At 45.8% G+C, this 13,822-nt stretch overlaps 2 protein-coding genes across 2 annotated transcripts in view; both read right to left on the bottom strand.

Annotated features, from left to right (window-relative positions):
- slc25a46 (solute carrier family 25 member 46) overlaps window positions 1-2,999 on the bottom strand; it is a 17,202-nt gene extending 14,203 nt beyond the window's left edge. Inside the window, exons 1-6 of the mRNA XM_041970054.1 lie at window positions 2,529-2,999; window positions 1,790-1,832; window positions 1,582-1,639; window positions 1,390-1,467; window positions 220-320; window positions 16-72 (exon numbers count right to left, since the gene is read on the bottom strand). Of these exons, the coding sequence (XP_041825988.1) occupies window positions 16-72; window positions 220-320; window positions 1,390-1,467; window positions 1,582-1,639; window positions 1,790-1,832; window positions 2,529-2,799 (608 nt within the window). The 5' untranslated portion in view covers window positions 2,800-2,999. The remainder of the gene's footprint in view (window positions 1-15; window positions 73-219; window positions 321-1,389; window positions 1,468-1,581; window positions 1,640-1,789; window positions 1,833-2,528) is intronic.
- A 598-nt stretch (window positions 3,000-3,597) lies between these two features.
- Window positions 3,598-13,342, bottom strand: slc31a1 (solute carrier family 31 member 1). Its single transcript, XM_041970079.1, has 5 exons — window positions 13,174-13,342; window positions 7,000-7,133; window positions 6,838-6,910; window positions 5,601-5,769; window positions 3,598-4,880 (listed from the first exon to the last, which is right to left on the bottom strand). The coding sequence occupies exons 2-5, from the start codon at window positions 7,117-7,119 to the stop codon at window positions 4,679-4,681; spliced, it is 564 nt and encodes a 187-aa protein (XP_041826013.1). The 5' UTR covers window positions 7,120-7,133; window positions 13,174-13,342; the 3' UTR covers window positions 3,598-4,678.
- Between the last annotated feature and the right edge of the window lie 480 nt (window positions 13,343-13,822).

Below are 13,822 nucleotides of genomic sequence, written 5' to 3'. Positions count from 1 at the left end.
AGGAGGTGAACTGACCCTTTGAGCAGCAGATGTCCAGCCAGCTGTTTCCAGGTCCACCTGTGAGGAAGCTCGCTGCACACGCACACACACAAACAGACCCACAGCACACAAAAACACGCACACACATGAACACACAATTTAGCACTGCAACAAAATACAGCTGTGATCAATAAACTGTAATAATGCAGTAAAAATACTTTGTAATCAGAGTGTAGTTACCGTGGTAACGGCGTAAACTCGCTGATGATGCCTTCGGCTCCCAGCGTGATGCCGTGGACGATGAAGGTGCTTCCCATCCCCTTCCACAGAGCCTTCACCCCCTGTCAGCACAGGATCAACATATTCATCAATCCCTTTATTTGTCCCCACAGGTGCAACTGTTAACGTAGGACTAACGGCAGCGTAGGACTAACGGCAGCGTAGGACTAACGACAACGTAGGGGTAACCACAACGTAGGAGTAACGACAGCGTAGGAGCAACGACAGCGTAGGAGCAACGACAGCGTAGGGGCAACGACAACGTAGGAGTAACGACAACGTAGGAGCAACCACAGCGTAGGAGTAACGACAACGCAGGAGTAACGACAACGTAGGACTAACGACAGCATAAGAGCAACGACAGCGTAGGAGCAACGACAGCGTAGGAGTAACGACATATCAATCAATCAAATAACACAAAGGAATAAATAACTCAGTAAAAGATAAAAGCAACAGAATGTCAAACCAAAGATAAAAGCAAAGAATTAAAACTGAATCCTTCGCACGAACCGTCCCCTCAAACCCTACGGGCAAACCGTCCCCTTGAACCTTACCGGCGAACCGTCCCCTCGAACCCTACCAGTGAACTGTCCCCTCGAACCTTACCGGCGAACCGTCCCCTTGAACCTTACCGGCGAACCGTCCCCTCGAACCCTACCAGTGAACTGTCCCCTCGAACCTTACCGGCGAACCGTCCCCTCCAACCTTACCAGCGAACCGTCCCCTCAAACACTACGGGCGAACCGTCCCCTCGAATCTTACCGGCGAACCGTCCCCTCGAACCCTACCGGCGAACCGTCCCCTCAAACCCTACTGGCCAACCGTCCCCTTGAACCCTACCGGCGAACCGTCCCCTCAAACCCTACGGACCAACCGTCCCCTCGAACCCTACCGGCGAACCGTCCCCTCAAACCCTACGGGCCAACCGTCCCCTCGAACCCTACTGGCGAACCGTCCCCTCAAACCCTACGGGCCAACCGTCCCCTCGAACCCTACGGGCGAACCGTCCCCTCGAACCCTACTGGCCGACCGTCCCCTTGAACCCTACAGTTTAACAGAAAAAGCTGTTGGCGAGGATGACAGCCACGGCCAGTTATTCTAGAACAGACATAACAGGTACTGATCAGTTACCTGAGCCTTGGTGATGGAGGACATGACGGCCACAACGCTGAATGGAGTCAGGTGGTAACAGCGGGCATGGTAGTTGACCTGAGACCGACGACCACAGAGCAGAAGGTGTTACTGACAAGCTGTCAGACTCAGCTGATCGATAATTTCATCAATCATATATTGGTCAAGCAGGGATAAGAAGGCTGCTGATACCTGACACTGTCTCCGGAAAACGATGCAGGGGTGGGCGAGGACGTTCTCTGTGAACAGACTGCACACACACACATTAACTCCTTGTTATCTTGCAGGTGTTTTACCTTCTGCGTCGTCTGTCAGGCTGTGATCGGTTACACAGAAAACACACTGGACAACCACTGGCAATCAAAATGATGCATTAATCTGATTATATGCGACGTCTAACCTCACTAGTCCAATCCCAAAGCCGGCGAATCGGTTCAGCTGCTCTGCAACAGAAAGATAGAAAAAGTCATTTAGCCTGAGGAATTAAGACGTGCTGCGTTCACTGTCTGAGGAACATCATGGCCAATAATAGACATGCTGTGCTCATAGTTTGTTTATTTATTTGTTTTCCCCCAGTTTAACCAGACTGCTGTCTTGTGGACATGTCTTTATGGACATGTTCACATTTGAAGGTGTCAAATCAGCACCAGTGGAAAAAGAAGATACTTTCAAAATCAAAGCCAACATCTCCGAGGTTCATTAAATGTATCATGGAATAAAACTTTATAGACATATTTAAGGTCAGCTTTTAGCACATTTAACTAAATTAAAATAGGTATTTTCGATAGGTTGCTATATATGGCTGTTTTGTAATAATTAGCCTTCAGGCTAACAATTACCATGATGTCTGTGCACTTCTTAGTTAGCGTTTGAGCTAACATGAAGCTAGCAGTCATGTCGTCATCATTTTAGCCACTTTTAGCCTTTTGACTGCGCTTGTGTTTGGGTTAATAACAATAATAATAATAACAATAATAATAATAATATTATAAGAAGAAGATTATTAGCTTCTGAGCTGAAGCTGTTGTACCATCCTGTTGTCTAGTTTATGGACCTTTGATTCTGTAGCCGTTAGCCTGTTCTATTCTTCTTCATTCTGTCATTAGCCTGCTTGCTAACAGCTGCTAACACCGACCTACCTGCCGGCGGCACACCGGGCTGTGGAGGGTCCCAGCCAGCTGCGGCTGCTGGACCTCCGTGCTCCCCCAACGGGTCGTCGTACAGTGGTGTCCGCTCTCCGGGGTGCAGGTTTCGGCTACCAGGGATGTCAGGCGGCGTAGTGACCCAGTGATGGTGCTGCAGCTCAGCAGGGGCTCCGGCACTCCGGACCGGGTATCCTGTCCCGTACAGCGGGTCGTCGCGGCCCCGGTATCCGAGTCCGTCGAAGCTGTCCGGCCGCCTGGAAGCCATCACAGGGTCGGTGTTAAGACAGGAAGCGGGGGGACCGAGGCTGAGATCCGGTTAGCGGGTGTCAGAGGAGGGCATGAAACTGGGCCGTGATGGTAGTCGAAACCACAGAAGAAGGGTCGATTTAATGGAGGAATCGATTGTCCTAGTTGATCTGACCGCAACAAAACATACACCTGTTACCCGGAAACACTACTGCTCTTCCTCGCTTCCGGCAGCCTGCTGGAGGGGCTCTGTGCTGCCACCTGGAGTTTACAGGAGGAACAACAGTTAACAGTGTGTGTGTGGATACACCAAGTTCAGCATATTTTACTTTCAAATGAAATCTCCACTGATGTAATTAATGTTGGACATTAAAAGTAGAACCGTGATGGTTATTCCACCATCAAACCAAATCTTCCAGCAGTGATGGCTAGTCCACAACGTGTCATGCGGTCTGGGTCTGACGATGTCAGAATGTGAAGAGGATGATGAAGAACGAGCTGTCACTGAACCAGAACATTTACTGGTCTATACATGGTTTAAGTTGCATCTTCTGGGCTGTTTTTGTGGTAAATCATCTTGTTAGGGAACAGCATGTTGTAGAATAAATTCTTCAAATTCATTGAACGGGTGCACATGCTCCTGAGTCAGTTACCATAGTAACATACTTTGTTACCATGGCAACTGACTCAAGGTTAGATATACCTCTCCTCTTTCTGGAATGTTAACCCTCGAGTTTCCCTCAGCTCAGAGTCGGCGTAGCGTTTTTCTGTAATCGGCCGCTGTTGTTGTTGACAAACAGACGAGCACACGTTCATCTTCTACATAAACTTTATTTTGCTTATGATTCCAGCATACGGGACATTTTCAGACACTTAGACATCCAGAGAAAATTATTTCCTTCACATCAACAATCACAGAGCGATTCACAAAAAACTGGACCAGAACCAGAACCTAGACCAGGACCTACAGAGGTCAGATGTGATGGTCCCGTTGAGTAGCTGATTGGCTGTTAATGTTAACACACACACACACACACACCGGCTCAGTGATTTCTGTCCCTGATCCGTCTCTTTATTCTCACTGGTCCAGAAAACAAACCACGCCCACCGCAGCATTATTCATACAGTGATCTTTGAGTGGCAGAAGGTACGGCACATCAGCACTGAAGCAGCAGAGACTCGTCTCGTCTCCATGACGACTCGTCTCCATGACGACAGCATCTGGTCAGTCGCAGTAAGGCAGTGGTGGTGGTGACCAAACACTTTGTTTGCAAACAGCTGATGTTGTTTGTTTGTGTGAGGATCAGCTGACGGAGCCCTGACGTGAACTCGTCCACAACTGGAAAAATTCATTTTTTATATATTCTGAGAAAATTTAAAACTTTTTTGCTCAAAATACAAAAAGGTTAATCAACAAAAAAAAAGGTAAACAGGAAGTAAACAAACTTAACAACATTTAATGATGTTTATGTGTCGGCTGATAAAAACAAATCATTCGTCTGATCAATCTTTTTCTGGAGATTAAAGGTGTGATTAAATCCTGTGTTCCGATTGGTGGCCGCTAACCAATGACAGAGCCAGATATGCTAACGTTGCCATGGCACTAAAATAAGAGAAAAATGGAATTTGGTGATTTGGCTAAAAAGGATCTTCTGAGGTGATCTGAACTCTGATTGGTTGGCTCCCCCTCCAGCAGGAGTTCGAGTTTACGGTAGAAAACGAGCTTGTTTTCTGGGGTTAATCGCTAATCTACAGTCTGAAGTGCTGTTACCATGGTTACGTGGTAACATTTGTGATTAGGAGTATTTTATGAGTCAGTTTGGCTTTAGGTCCGTTAGCTCACCACTAAAAGAGTGCACGTGTGTGTTAGAATGCTAACCAACATGCTAGCTAGCTAGCTAGTGGCAGTGCTCTGTGATGTCAACGACCACTGCCTTCCGCCAGCTAAACAGGAAGTAGCCCATGCCGGCGCCGGCTGCCACGGCAATGCACAGGTAACCATTGTAAGTCATGAAGACCAGCATCAGGAAGTAGCTGACGACCACCTGGACAATGTGCAGCAGTGTCTGCAGGAAATGGGAGGGGCTTAGCATCCGTTGCCTGAGGGTGACAAAACAGACGTTAGCATGTCTGGTAGATATTTGACCTCCTCAACAGATGTTAGTACATCCCTGTTTTTATATAACACTGGTTAGCATTTAGCAACACAGCAAGAAGCAACTAAAATGTTAAAATGCTAACAGATAATGCTAACACCAAACAAACTTAATTAGAGAAGAGTGTAACCGATTTGTAGCTTCAATTTAGCTGTTAGCTTCATTACCTGTAAGCTAACATGTTTCTGTTAGCATTAGCCTTAGCCCTGCCAGGACAGTGCCACCGGAAACCAAAAGTATTAACAGGTAGCTTCAGCTTCAGAGTTCTCACTTAAAAAAAAAAAAAAAAACACCACAGAAGAAGAAAGGTCCAAAAAGATTTCCTGTGGTGACATCCTCCAAACAGATCTCAAGATAGGGTCCAAAATAAGAAGCAGGTCAGAACCAGGTGACCACCAGAACCTGATTTAGAACTAAGCCTGGAGCCTGGATCAGAACCTAAACCTGTACTACGGCCTGGATCAGAACCAAGACCAGAACCAGGTCAGTTACCTGTAAGATAATCCTAAAGGGTGTGCCCTTTTTGCAGACAGAGGCTCCGCCCTCTCCAAAGAGCACCTGTCAATCTCTGAGCTGACAGTAAACACATCACCAGTCAGATTTACATCCTGACGCCGCCTCCCCGTCTCCATGACTACCTGCTGTGTGTGTTTTGGTTGCATACCCGACCGTCTTGTGCGTCTCCATCAGAACCGTCCCGTCGGCGCCTGGCAGTGGCATGGAGTTGTAGCGGACGTTGACCTGACTGCGACGCAGCAGAAACTCACGACCGATCTTCAAACCCTCATAGAGCACGGCCAATAGGAAAACACCAATACACGCCCCGACCATCTCTGATTGGACGACAACAGGAAGAAGAGAGACATTTAAAACGTAAATATTTATATAAATCTTTAAAATACAGGAAAAAAGTTAATCTGAAATTAAATATCAAAACATTAAATTAGTATAAATAAATATAAAGCACTGAAAATCTAAATCTAAAATAAAAAAAGCTCCATTTCTAAGCAAATGAAAGCAAAAAAAACATAAAAAAAAAAGTCCGGTATAACATCTCACCTTCAAAACATAATGAAAATTTTAACTCAAACCACATAAAAATAAAACAAAACTCCAAACTAAAAAATAAATCATTTCACATGAAGTTAAATGTCTAAATAAAATCAGTCCAGATTCCAGTTTAATATAGTTTAAGGATTCAAGGATTCAAGGAACTTTATTGTCATACCAGCTCACATTTACATGTTTATGGTACGAAATTAGAACTGAGGTCCCGGTTTGAGCCATAAGAAGGAGGGCAATAAGTGAAATAAAATAAGACATGAAGAAAAATAGAAATATAAGCTAAATATAAATAGAATATAAACAGCAAAATTTTTAAATAAAAATAACAGTAAACACTAAAGAGCCCAGTTTGCATGTGCAGCCTAGATAAACATGTGCAAGTATGTATGTGCATGAGGTAGTGATAGTCCAAAGTATAACACTTCTGATATTAATATTAATGATATTGCACTTATATGGACAGCAGGTAAACATGTAAACATGTGGACAGGAACTCCCCTGGGGGGAGTAAAGTGTTTGCATTAATTTAGTTTAATAGAACTGAACAGAACTGGTTCTATTCTGTTCTGCAGGCACTGAGCTTTTCTCCATCTTACATCTGGAGGCGGGCAGCAGCTCTAAGGACACACCTGGAACTGTTCATATTCCCTGTGGGATCGGAGGTCAGGTCTCCTGGATGGGACATGGATGCCGGCGGAGAAATCCAGCCTGTTAGTCCAGTTTAATCAAATCGACTAACAGGCTTGAACTGGTTTAAACTGGATTGAACTGACTCAGACAAGGATTGTCGTGAAGTGGTGCTGAACAAATAAAGCTGAATTGAATGTGACACTGACCTCCAGGTGAGTTGATGAGCAGCCCCTTGAACAGCAGCTCCACGTTGCTGTAGCCAAAGTAGAAGGTCATCACCTGAGCAACAACAGGAAGTAAACAGTCTGGATATTAGGGGTCACATGACTCAGCAGCCAGGTTAGCATGTAGCGTGTTGCTCAGCTTACCATCCCTCCGTGGCTTTCATGTCCTCCACCTCCTCCTCCCCCTCCATGATCATGGCCGTCTGTAGTGGGTGGGGCCATGGTGTGATGAAGATGGTGGCTGTGGTCCATGCTGTGGTTCATCTCATCCACGGTTGCTAGGAAACCAAAATCGTCATCATAGTTAATGTTACCCTCCTGACCAGAGTCGTGTCTACACAGACCAAACAACAAGAAGCATTTCTGTAGGCAAAGAAAAGTTTTTAAAAGTCTTTTAAGGATCCTATTCAAGGAAAGTCCTTAAAGAATCCTGGAGAACTATTCTTAAATAGAACCAGAACTAGAACCTAAACACACCTAACCTACAACCAGAACAACAACCTAAACACACCTGAACTACAACCGGAACTACAACTTAAACACACCTGAACTACAACCTAAACACAGCAGAACAAAAACCTGAACACACCTAACCTACAACCAGAACAACAACCTAAACACACCTGAACTACAACCAGAACAACAACCTAAACACACCTGAACAACAACCTGAACACACCTAACCTACAACCAGAACAACAACCTAAACACACCTGAACTACAACCAGAACAACAACCTAAACACACCTGAACTACAACCAGAACAACAACCTAAACACACCTGAACTGCAACCAGAACAACAACCTAAACACACCTGAACAACAACCTGAACACACCTAACCTACAACCAGAACAACAACCTAAACACACCTGAACTACAACCGGAACTACAACTTAAACACACCTGAACTACAACCTAAACACAGCAGAACAAAAACCTGAACACACCTAACCTACAACCAGAACAACAACCTAAACACACCTGAACTACAACCAGAACAACAACCTAAACACACCTGAACTACAACCGGAACTACAACTTAAACACACCTGAACTACAACCTAAACACAGCAGAACAAAAACCTGAACACACCTAACCTACAACCAGAACAACAACCTAAACACACCTGAACAACAACCTGAACACACCTAACCTACAACCAGAACAACAACCTAAACACACCTGAACTACAACCTGAACACACCTAACCTACAACCAGAACAACAACCTAAACACACCTAACCTACAACCAGAACAACAACCTAAACACACCTGAACTACAACCAGAACAACAACCTAAACACACCTGAACTACAACCAGAACAACAACCTAAACACACCTGAACTGCAACCAGAACAACAACCTAAACACACCTGAACTACAACCAGAACAACAACCTAAACACACCTGAACTGCAACCAGCACAACAACCTAAACACACCTGAACTACAACCAGAACAACAACCTAAACACACCTGAACAACAACCTGAACACACCTAACCTACAACCAGAACAACAACCTAAACACACCTGAACTACAACCAGAACAACAACCTAAACACACCTGAACTGCAACCAGCACAACAACCTAAACACACCTGAACTACAACCAGAACAACAACCTAAACACACCTGAACAACAACCTGAACACACCTAACCTACAACCAGAACAACAACCTGAACACACCTGAACAACAACCTGAACACACCTAACCTACAACCAGAACAACAACCTGAACACACCTGAACAACAACCTGAACACACCTAGCCTACAACCAGAACAACAACCTGAACACACCTAACCTACAACCAGAACAACAACCTAAACACACCTGAACTACAACCGGAACTACAACTTAAACACACCTGAACTACAACCTAAACACAGCAGAACAAAAACCTGAACACACCTAACCTACAACCAGAACAACAACCTAAACACACCTGAACTACAACCAGAACAACAACCTAAACACACCTGAACAACAACCTGAACACACCTAACCTACAACCAGAACAACAACCTAAACACACCTGAACTACAACCAGAACAACAACCTAAACACACCTGAACTACAACCAGAACAACAACCTAAACACACCTGAACTGCAACCAGAACAACAACCTAAACACACCTGAACAACAACCTGAACACACCTAACCTACAACCAGAACAACAACCTAAACACACCTGAACTACAACCGGAACTACAACTTAAACACACCTGAACTACAACCTAAACACAGCAGAACAAAAACCTGAACACACCTAACCTACAACCAGAACAACAACCTAAACACACCTGAACTACAACCAGAACAACAACCTAAACACACCTGAACTACAACCGGAACTACAACTTAAACACACCTGAACTACAACCTAAACACAGCAGAACAAAAACCTGAACACACCTAACCTACAACCAGAACAACAACCTAAACACACCTGAACAACAACCTGAACACACCTAACCTACAACCAGAACAACAACCTAAACACACCTGAACTACAACCTGAACACACCTAACCTACAACCAGAACAACAACCTAAACACACCTAACCTACAACCAGAACAACAACCTAAACACACCTGAACTACAACCAGAACAACAACCTAAACACACCTGAACTACAACCAGAACAACAACCTAAACACACCTGAACTGCAACCAGAACAACAACCTAAACACACCTGAACTACAACCAGAACAACAACCTAAACACACCTGAACTGCAACCAGCACAACAACCTAAACACACCTGAACTACAACCAGAACAACAACCTAAACACACCTGAACAACAACCTGAACACACCTAACCTACAACCAGAACAACAACCTAAACACACCTGAACTACAACCAGAACAACCACCTAAACACACCTGAACTGCAACCAGCACAACAACCTAAACACACCTGAACTACAACCGGAACTACAACCTAAACACACCTGAACAACAACCTGAACACACCTGAACTACAACCTAAACACACCTGAACAACAACCTGAACACACCTGAACAACAACCAGAACTACAACCTAAACACACCTGAACTTCAAGCTAAACACACCTGCTGAGGATGAGCTAGCGTTTCTCTCTCTTACCTGCCTCCACTCAACGATGCTGACTCGTCCACACAGAGAGGAAACTGTCCGCCGACGATATCAGAGCAGACCATAAACTCTCTGATTAACTCGTAACCATAGTGATGACTTACATCACCGAGCAGATGCCCAGCTCTAATCTGATTGGCTGTGGAAACCCCGAGGCTATAGGAAGCAGAACTGACCAATCAGAGCTCTGCCGGGTGACATCTGCTACCAGCCAATTAGACTACATGACCAATAACATTAAACAGAAGGTCAGGCGTCGCCGCCGGCAACAGTTACTGCTGCTTCCTCTCTCTCTGTTTAACATTGGGCTCTCTCGCCCACTGACTCAACTACAGTAACATCATGACTTGGATCCTTCAGGACCACCTTACGGGTCTGAACCTGGCCATCAAAACCACCAAGGCATGGTCTAGAGATCTAGTTAACTCCATGTGTAACTCCAGAATAAATGAGAAGTCATTTTCTAGCCAGATTCTGCAGGAACAGGGCCTTCCTTCTCTCTGGGTTTATTATGGGCTGCATAGTTCAGCGTATGCTGGCGTAATCCTTGATGCTGGGTGGCAGGAGGTCTGACCTCCTAATCAGAACGAAGACCTCACAAAACCGATCCACCAGGTTCAAAGATGAAAGATTAACAGCTTTCTGAGATAATGAAGAAGTTAATGAGTTAAACAGAGATGAAAGAAACATGATGAGACATTCAGTCAGAGAACCAGCTGTTCCATCAGAACGTCTGGTTTCACCTCCGCCCCACAACCACGTTCCCGACCAGAACACATCACACAGAGCGCAGGGAATGTAGGGAATGAGGGAATGTAGGGAATGAGGGAATGTAGGGAATGTAGGGAATGAGGGAATGAAGGGAATGTAGGGAATGTAGGGAATGAGGGAATGTAGGGAATGTAGGGAATGAAGGGAATGTAGGGAATGAGGGAATGTAGGGAATGAGGGAATGTAGGGAATGAGGGAATGTAGGGAATGTAGGGAATGAGGGAATGTAAGGAATGAGGGAATGTAGGGAATGAGGGAATGTAGGAATGTAGGGAATGAGGGAATGAAGGGAATGTAGGGAATGAGGGAATGTAGGGAATGTAGGGAATGAGGGAATGAATGAGGGAATGTAGGGAATGAGGGAATGTGGGAATGTAGGGAATGAGGGAATGTAGGGAATGTAGGGAATGAGGGAATGTAGGGAATGTAGGGAATGTAGGGAATGTAGGGAATGTAGGGAATTAGGGAATGAAGGGAATGTAGGGAATGAGGGAATGTAGGGAATGAGGGAATGTAGGGAATGTAGGGAATGAGGGAATGTAGGGAATGAGGGAATGTAGGGAATGTAGGGAATGAAGGGAATGTAGGGAATGAGGGGAATGTAGGGAATGAGGGAATGTAGGGAATGAGGGAATGTAGGGAATGTAGGGAATGAGGGAATGTAGGGAATGAGGGAATGTAGGGAATGTAGGGAATGAGGGAATGTAGGGAATGAGGGAATGTAGGGAATGTAGGGAATGAATGAGGGAATGTAGGGAATGAGGGAATGTGGGAATGTAGGGAATGAGGGAATGTAGGGAATGAGGGAATGTAGGGAATGTAGGGAATGTAGGGAATGAGGGAATGTAGGGAATGTAGGGAATTAGGGAATGTAGGGAATGAGGGAATGTAGGGAATGTAGGGAATGAGGGAATGAGGGGAGAATGGATCAGCGGAGGTGTTTGACATCTTTTATTCTGATTGGACGTTGGATTCTTCATGGAAACGCAGCCAGTGTCACGTCTTCACTGATCTCAGGTCAGGTTTTATGGATCCTCCAGCACGTCTTTACTGCCCTGGTGTCTCCAGCTCAGGGCCACTGACGCTCAGTGCTTCCCAGAGACCAGGTCGCGGGTTGTGGTGCTTCTCAGAGACCAGGTCGCGGGTTGTGGTGCTCCCTGGAGCCGGTGAGGGCTGTGGAGGTGTGGAGGTGGTCGCTCATCAGAGTGTATGTAAAGTCTGTGCAGCGAGCAGCGTTCAAACACACACACATCTGAATGCTGATCTGTTCTTTACTCACCTGATGAGACTGTTCTGGAGGTACAAGAAGCTTCGGCAACTATTGAGCTCAACCTTGATTCTTTCAAGTTTTTAAAGGAAGCGAGAACAAAGAGAAGCAGTCTGTTTCCTGCTGGACGTCCCTCCTTGTTCAGAGCTGCTCCGTCTCCTCTGGACGAGGAAAAAACTTTTCCATACTCATCTGGATTAAAGAAGCAAGACCTCCGTCCTGTGTTAGACCGCCCCCCATCAGGACGAAGACTCGGTTACCGGGTTGTAGGACACAGAGGAGGAAGACGACCTCCGTCTCCAGGACTGCTCGACTCCTCATCGCTGAGTAAAACGCTTTTTATGTCCATGAACTTTACAATTTATTCATGTTTTCATGCTAACGTGGCACTGTGTGTGTGTGTGTGTGACTTCAGATTCTGAACCAGATTCAGACTGTGGTCCAGGGTCAAGGTTCAGGGTCTGACCCTGGTTCTTCTCCAGCCATGTGGCTGGACTTAGTGTTTTTCCAGACGTGGTTTGTTCAGGTCCTCCTTCATCCTGTGTACGTGCGCTCGCGCGCTCATTGTTTATAGACCGGTTTGTCGTGAGGGAGGCCGACCTGAGCTCAGCCCGTTTCTGTCTCACTGCCTCTATTGTTCTCTGCTGATTCTTCTCCTCCATCATCCTCATTCTTTAAGCCTCACTTATTTGATGTACGAGGAAATAAATAACCCGACACCTGTCCTCGTGCCAGCTCAGGACACCGGAGTCCAGCGGACAACCTGCCAACTTCATGTCTCCGAGCTTCGAGTAGAGGACTTAAATGTCTCCTCCGATCAGAACTCCATTAAAAAAACACGAAATTCAAGCCACTAACAGAACGACATGGCGGCAGAGACAAACACAGACCGAGCCACAAAAAGTCGCGATTTAAAGCTACAACACATCTGGATGTCACCGGTACAGAACCGATTTTCCTGGAATAACCGCCCGGTTCCAAAAACACCGCAGCATCCAGCCTCGCGCTCCCATTTCTACCACACAGACACGACGCCGTTAAACAGAGACCCCCCTCTATGAGGTTTGGTACAGTGACCGAGACCCAGCTAGCGGGTAGCACAGAGGTCACTCACACAGTCCACGAGACACAAAACAAACGCAACGCTCACCTGGACGTGATGCAGGAGCTCTGTCGCGTGCTGTTCTCTCTTTTGAGGCCGAAAGACCAAACTGGAACCGAACCAAGAAAGCCAAGACGAAAAGAAAGATGAAAGTTCTTCTCAACTCCTCTCCTCGTTCGCCGCTCAGCCGCCACTTCCGCCTACTGCGTCGTGACGTCGTACGTAGGGCATGGAAGAGGCAGAGCCGTCGGTAAACTCAGAGTCGCGACTCCCGTGTAGAAAATATGGCGGCGCACTTCCGGGTTACTGTAGACGTTCAAGAGCTCCAAACACCAGACTGCGTTTCATTCGTTTTCAGAGGGAAGTCGATGCAGCATCAGTCTCATAAGACACGGAAATGCGTTTACATTCTGTCAGACGTCCTGCATTAAAATAATTTTGTCTGTTAATGTGAGAAGTTTATGTTTAAATATATTTTACCTTTGTATGTCATAGATCAGGGCTACTCAATTCGGTCCTACGAGGGCCGCAATCCAGCAGGTTTTCCATGTATCCCTGCACCAACACATCTGAGGCAAATTAATGAGTCATTGTGTAGAACCTGATTGGCTGTTAGAGCCACCTAATTTGACTCAGGTGTGTTGGTGGCCTCCCAGCTTTTTTTTAGTTCGAATAAGTGTGGTCACGGTCTTCTATT

The sequence above is a fragment of the Melanotaenia boesemani genome, chromosome 19, assembly GCF_017639745.1.
Source record: "Melanotaenia boesemani isolate fMelBoe1 chromosome 19, fMelBoe1.pri, whole genome shotgun sequence".
Classification (NCBI taxonomy): domain Eukaryota; kingdom Metazoa; phylum Chordata; class Actinopteri; order Atheriniformes; family Melanotaeniidae; genus Melanotaenia; species Melanotaenia boesemani.
Note: the sequence above shows the minus strand (reverse complement) of the source record. Positions and strands in the feature narration are given on the sequence as shown.

Excerpts from the sequence above, each read along its gene's own strand:
- slc31a1 (XM_041970079.1), bottom strand. The coding sequence starts at position 7,119 with ATGAACCACAGCATGGACCACAGCCACCATCTTCATCACACCATGGCC. Across the intron at positions 5,770-6,837 it reads GCTCATCAACTCACCTGGAG|AGATGGTCGGGGCGTGTATT; the intron begins GTCAGTGTCACA and ends TCGTCCAATCAG. Across the intron at positions 4,881-5,600 it reads GAGACGCACAAGACGGTCGG|GCAACGGATGCTAAGCCCCT; the intron begins GTATGCAACCAA and ends TGTCACCCTCAG.